General features: G+C 37.0%; 1 protein-coding gene across 1 annotated transcript in view; it reads right to left on the bottom strand.

The window, feature by feature from the left end:
- The window catches only part of KIF5B (kinesin family member 5B), a 51,893-nt gene that overhangs the window by 24,376 nt on the left and 20,375 nt on the right, over positions 1-7,142 (bottom strand). Inside the window, 8 exon segments of the mRNA XM_017853104.1 lie at positions 1,140-1,333; positions 2,020-2,165; positions 2,843-2,988; positions 3,286-3,390; positions 4,977-5,101; positions 5,250-5,337; positions 5,929-5,984; positions 6,547-6,595. Coding sequence (XP_017708593.1) covers positions 1,140-1,333; positions 2,020-2,165; positions 2,843-2,988; positions 3,286-3,390; positions 4,977-5,101; positions 5,250-5,337; positions 5,929-5,984; positions 6,547-6,595 — 909 coding nt within the window.

Genomic DNA, 7,142 nt, shown 5'->3' with positions numbered 1-7,142 from the left:
TCCTGTTGTTTTTTTTTTTTTTTTTTTTTTTTCTTTTTTTTTTTTTTTTTTTTTTTTTTTTTTTTTTTAGATGGAGTCTTGCTTTGTCGCCCAGGCTGGAGTGCAATGGCCGGATCTCAGCTCACTGCAAGCTCAGCCTCCCGGGTTCACGCCATTCTCCTGCCTCAGCCTCCCGAGTAGCTGGGACTACAGGCACCCGCCACCACGCCCCGCTAGTTTTTTGTACTTTTTTAGTAGAGACGGGGTTTCACCATGTTAGCCAGGATGGTCTCGATCTCCTGATCTCGTGATCCACCCGTCTCGGCCTCCCAAAGTGCTGGGATTACGGGCTTGAGCCACTGCACCCAGCCTAATTTCTTTACTGCTCTTGTTCTTGCCTTCCATTCTTATGTTCTTAATTTGTTATTATTCATACTATTGACTTTACTTCTATATGCAAAGCAGGAAGATATTATTTCCACTCTATTGTGTTTCCCTTAATCTCTTACATCATCTTTTACTGGAACCTTCAGAGCCCTGATTCTAACAGTTGGTATCATTAAGGCTCCCAATGACCCAATGCCAAATTTTTGTTAGAACAGGGATCCTCAAGTTCCCAGGCCACAGAGCAGTACTGGAAGCCTGTTAGGACCTGGGACGCACAGCAGGAGGTGAGCAGCAAGCGTTGCCACTTAAACTCCACCTTCTGACAGATCAGCGGCATTAGAATATCATTAAGAGTGCAAACTCTATTATGAACTGTGCATGCAAGAGATCTAGGTTACAGGTTCCTTATGAGAATCTAACGCCTGATAATCCAAGGTGGAAGTTTCATCCCAAAACCATCTCTCCCACCCTGGTCCATGGAAAAATTGTCTTCCCTGAAACCAGTCCCTGGTGCCAATAAGGTTGGGGGCTGCTGCCTTATAAAATTCTTTCAGCTTAAAAGAGGGGAAAAAAATACACCCTCATACAGTTTCCACACAGAAATTGAAATTATGACTTATTTTGTTAATAATTTTTACAAGATTAACAGAAATCAAGGAATATGTATAAAGATCCTAAGTGCCCACAGCACTAAAATATGAAAAATCAGAAAATAAAAACACTCATGTCAATAGTATCCTAATATAAACAGACCTAAATCCAGAAATACCTACCTTGTCATCAAGTTGTTTGTATAATTTGGCAATTTCTTCTTCACACTTTCTTCTTTCAGCATCAGTAAAATTTCCCATAACTCCAATTGTGGTTGCTGGTTTATCATTGGTAATAGCAATATCTTTATCCACTGTGAAAGCTTCCAAGTTGGCCTTCTCTTTGTCAAACTGTTCATCAATAGGCACCGTCTCCCCTAAAATAAAAGTGGTTATATTATATTATAAATAAAAGTGATAAAGTGGTTAATAAGAAACGACATGTCTAAAACTAATTTCAATTTCATTTCTTTAAATTTTTTTTTTTTTTTTTTTTTGGAGACGGAGTCTCAATCTGTCACCCTGGCTGGAGTACAGTGGTGCAATCTAGGCTCACTGCAACCTCTGCCTTCAGGGTTCAAGCAATTCTATTGCCTCAGACTTCTCATTAGCTGGGATTACAGCTGCCCGGCACCATGCCAGGCTAATTTTGGTATTTTCAGTTGAGATGGGTTTTCACCATGTTGGCCAGGCTGGTCTCTAACTCCTGACCTCAGGTGACCTGCCTACCTCAGCTTCCCAAAGTGCTGGGATTACAGGCGTAAGCCACTGCACTCAGTGTCGTTCTTTTAAACTTTTTATTCTCTGACTGTGTTATTTTCAAATAATCTGTCTTCAAGTTCAGATGCTTTCTTCTGGTTAATTCTACTACTGATGGTCTCTACTGCATTTTGCTCATTTTATTTTTCAGCTCCAGGATTTCTATTAGATTTTTAAAAATTATTTCGATGTCTATTACATTTCTTGATCTAGTCACTTACTGATTTTGCTGAACTATTTCTACGTTTCTATGCTCTAAATCTGTATTTAACAAACTTAAGATGACAAATTCTTAAGTTATTACCATTACGCCATCTGTTGAGTTCATTTTCAAGCCACTGAATGGTGTTCCGCAGGATCTTATTTTTTTCTTTTCTTTTCATACTTCTTTTCCACTGTTCTGCAGTTAATTCCACATTGACACAAACTGTGTTCTTAATTGTTTTGGCCCTAAGAGATGTAATTGGAGGAAAAAAGGGATGAGACTGAAATTATTTTTAATTTTATCTATATGGAATATATGTATATATGGCTAAGAAATTTATTCTTGTCTAGTAATCTCTTAGACTAAATACTAAAAGCCACAACCTATGAGGTTATTTACAACCCAACTAAATTTGAGTCTGCTCTAAAATCCATCAACAGCTTAAAAAAAAAAATCAACAAACCACTAAAAATAAAAGACAAAGACCTATATTTTTCTAATTTGTTTGCAAGGCTGAATTAAGAAATTACTGTTGAAAGTCAAAGACAGAATCATCATTACTGATTTTCCTAATCATCTCATATAGATGTTAACCTGTCATGCATGTCTACAGGCCTAACACAGGATTATGTTTGCCAGGCTTTTACGTCATTATTTGAGTCAAATGCTTATTTTCTTTAATACCAAATTACAGCTTGTCACATAAATTTGACTAAAATTACATCTGACTTTAATGTGTACTAAAACTTAAACCAAGCAGTATCAAAAACAGACCCACCTTGTTTTATCTGTCATCAATTCAAACTGAGTGTGTCCAGCACAAAACAATATGTACAGGTTGAAATAACAGCTCACATTTTCCTACATTTTATAAACAAAAGGTCTATCTACATTTAGGTTTTGTACTTTCTTAACAACAAACCTTTGGCCAAATAAGAGTGTAGATTTTGTTTCAGATTCATTATATGATGATGGAGAGCAGCAAATTACAATAGTGGTTCTACAGTTGCCACCTAATGAATCTTGAAGGATTCTTGTCATTTTACTATCTCGATATGGAACATACGTCTGCATACAAAAACAAAGAAAGAAAACAAGACCAGTGGGTTCCTGTACAATAAAATGTTATAAAAATATGCTACTTTAAATAAATTAAAAGGTTATTTCAGTTAACTATTTGATATTAAAATGTGAACTAGGATATACATACAATATTATAAACTCCTAAAAGACAACTAACTTACATACTGATTCAAACACAGTGAATCTCTCTCTCTCTCTCACACACACCCATGCACACATATACACCTATATTTAAATAATGCCCCATAAGGTAACAGGGAAATAGAAGACAAGTATACTCACACTACCCTCAGCCAAAGCAGAAATGACATTTCCAAGAGCAGAAAGTGACTTGTTGATGTTTTTAGCTTCATCCAGCACAGCACCTTCAGCTCCAGTTTTACTAACCTATACATAAGATTTCAAAAGAATGAAACAAAATTACAAAAATTTTCTTTAAATTTTCTAAAATTTTCATAGGTCATCAATAACCAGTAAAAAAGAAAAAAGAACATGAAAAGCTTCATGATCTTATTTGCCAAATATTTACTCTTAGGTACCACCATTTCTTGAGTACTACTCTTAAGAGTTTGATTAGAGAGACATCAAATTTTATCTGTAGTTTGTAGGTACTCTTGAAAATAACCACTTTAAATGTAAATTTGTAGTTCATTAATCTGTTAGTCCCCTTTGCTACATTAGAAAAGAGGAACCGGCCGGGCGCGGTGGCTCAAGCCTGTAATCCCAGCACTTTGGGAGGCCAAGACGGGCGGATCACGAGGTCAGGAGATCGAGACCATCCTGGCTAACATGGTGAAACCCCGTCTCTACTAAAAATACAAAAAACTAGCCAGGCGAGGTGGCGGGCGCCTGTAGTCCCAGCTACTTCAGAGGCTGAGGCAGGAGAATGGCTTAAACCCAGGAGGCGGAGCTTGCAGTGAGCTGAGGTCCGGCCACTGCACTCCAGCCCAGGCGACAGAGCAAGACTCCGTCTCAAAAAAAAAAAGAAAGAAAAGAGGAACCTTCTAAAACTGGCTAATGCATAATGTTGATGTTGTAACTATTAGAAAACAGAGACTGAGTTTAAACTCATTATATAAGCAAACCTGCTTCTTCTAAAAAAAATACCATAAAGTATCTAAATATGTATGTTGTGTGGCTTTTATTTTTTGAGACTGAGTCTCACTCTGTCACCTAGGCTGGAGTGCAGTGGCTCAATTCCAGCTCACTGCAACCTCCGCCTCCCAGGTTCAAGCAATTCTCCTGCCTCAGCCTCCCCAGTAGCTGGGATTACAGGCGTGCGCCACCACGCCCAGCTAATATCTATGTTAAAGATAGGTCAGAACAATAAATTAGCAATGCTGGCTGAAGAAACAGCTTAGGAGAATTCTCAACATTAGATAATCTTTGAAAGATGTATATAAGACTTCACAACAGAACAGAACAGATGTATCATTCTAAGCAGAAGAAACAAAATTAGCACAACAGCAAAAATGGTCACAGAGGTCCCTATTATAACATTCAAACTTAATTTGATATAGACTAGAATCAGACTGTATAGAATTATAATAATGAAATAATCATCCAAAGGAAAGAAGCAAGTCCAACCAAACCAGAAAAGACTAATGGACAGTTACCAGTTTTAATAGGGACCCCACTGCCAATATGGATAAAATACATATCAAAAATCAGAAAAGGGATACCTAATAAAGTTTATAACAACATATGCCAAACAAGTTCTCACCATGAACACATCTTAAGTCACAGAAACTATTTATGAGTTGAACTAGACTACGGTCAAACAACAGTAACTTGGAACTGATTATTCAGTTGATGTCATCATAAAGCAATGGTATCAGCAGTTACAAATCTCTGGTTACCAAATGCAATTTGATAAGTTTTCAAGATGCAACAACAAATCCTGCATAACTCCCAATTCAAACTAAAGTTTACAAGGATGCTTAAATATTTATCAAAATACATGAAGACTTTACCTTTTCACTACCAGCTAAATCAACCAGATAAAGTTTTCCACTCAGCTTTTGTTCCGTTTGTGTGTTCTCTTGTTTTACATTAATAAGAAATATACTGTGACTCCTAGAGCTATGTTCATTCATATCTGCAAGGAAATTATACAAATATAAATAAACATGATTTCCTCTTAACAATTTCCCTAAAGCAATCTTATAACAATCTTATAATTAATCACCTGGATAAGGATATTTTAAGCTGGTTTTAAATCCTAACCGGTGTTATTTTCTACTTACTTGTAACTGCTACATGTCTGTTGGATTTTCCTTCATCTATGGTATCCATAACTTCATCTGGACTACATACAAAACGCTCTGTGCACCCCTGTGAAATAATTTTTAAAAAGACATTAATGTCTGGCCAACATGGTGAAACCCTGTCTCTAATAAAAATACAAAAATTAGCTGGGTGCAGTGGTAGACGCCTGCAATCCTAGCTACTTGGGAGCCTGAGGCAGAAGAATTGCTTGAGCCTGGGAGGTGGAGGTTGCAGTGAGCCACTGCACTCCAGCCTGAGCAACACAGCGAGACTCCGTGTAATAAATAAATAAATAAAGTTAATATCCTTTAAAAATGTATTACAGGAGCTGCCAGGCACGGTGGCTCAAATGCCTGTAATCCCAGCAATTTGGGAGGCAGAGGCAGGTGGATCAGGAGATCAGGAGTTTGAGACCAGTCTGGCAAACATGGTGAAATCCCGTCTCTACTAAAACTACAAAAATTAGCTGGGCGTGGTGGCACATGCCTGTAATCTTAGCTACTCAGGAGGCTGAGGCAGGAGAATTGCTTGAACCTGGAAGGCAGAGGTTGCAGTGAGCCAAGATTGCACCACTGCACTCCAGCCTGGGAGACAGAGTGAGACTGTCTCAAAAAAAAAGCATTACAGGGTTTTTCTAGACAATTGTACTATAAATACCTTTACATAGGGAACTCGGTTTTTGTCTTCATGAACTGAAAGGTTGGTCTTTGAAACTGAAAAGAAAATAAATATTAGCAACGTTCTCCTAAAACTAACACTGGATGTGAAATAATTCAATTGATAGGCTTCTCTGAGCAGCTTAACAGCAATAGTTGAACTCCAAAAAAAATACTAAAAATTGCTCTAAAGCAGACCTTATAGATACAGTAGGAGATCTAAATAGAAACCAATGTAACAATATAGAATTTTAGGACCACTCCAACCTATACCACCCACATTTTATAAACAAGAACGTTAACCGGGAGTGGTTCAATGGTTTGCCTAAGGACAACGTATCTAATTGAGAGCTGACAGAAGACTAGAACTCAGGGCTCAGATTATGTAACTCCCAGTCCAGTGCTCTAATTACTACTTAAGAAGTACCCATAAACATCGCTTTAAACAAGTTATTCTATTTAGAGGTATTCGACTAAAACTTTAGAAGAAAAAAAATTCTATTTCCAATAACTTAAGACAGTTTCATACAGGTTACAAAGAAATAGTCTCGTATCTACTATTAAAAAGGAATTAACAGATGCTATTTAAAACTGATTAACTAGCAAGAATTTAACTTACCATCTAATAGGTCCCTTATCTTATCCAAATATATTTCAAAATATGAAACCTAAAGGGCAAATTTAAAAAAACATCAATCAACCGAAATTATATAATAACTTACTCACATATTGAGGTCTGAGTGCTAGGCACTGTTTAGACTAGGAGAACAGTTATTAACATACCAGCCATAGTTCACATTCTAATGGGAAGACATAAATTAACCAAATTAGCTTAGTTATTTAAGCAGTCTTCCCACTGGACATAATTTACATTATCTTCATCTAAAATGAATTAGAATAGTTTTGTGTAGCACGAACTTTCGAGTTCTGCAGTAAAGCAACCTCCTTTATTTTATGTAAGAGGCTAAAGACTTAATCGTTTAAGTTAGTTAACATTCCTGTTCATCTAATGGCAGATGAACAAGAATCCAAGTTTACTAACCTGAATGATCTTTCAACTATGCCTTTCCATAAAAATAATTTTTAAAATTACTTTAAAGAAAGTAGCATTTACTTTTTTTTAAGAACAGTATTCTTGGCCGGGCGCGGTGGCTCAAGCCTGTAATCCCAGCACTTTGGGAGGCCGAGACGGGCGGATCACGAGGTCAGGAGATC

Source organism: Rhinopithecus bieti, unplaced genomic scaffold, assembly GCF_001698545.2.
Source record: "Rhinopithecus bieti isolate Rb0 unplaced genomic scaffold, ASM169854v2 scaffold_35595, whole genome shotgun sequence".
Taxonomy (NCBI): domain Eukaryota; kingdom Metazoa; phylum Chordata; class Mammalia; order Primates; family Cercopithecidae; genus Rhinopithecus; species Rhinopithecus bieti.
This window is presented reverse-complemented; position numbering and strand designations above follow the sequence as displayed.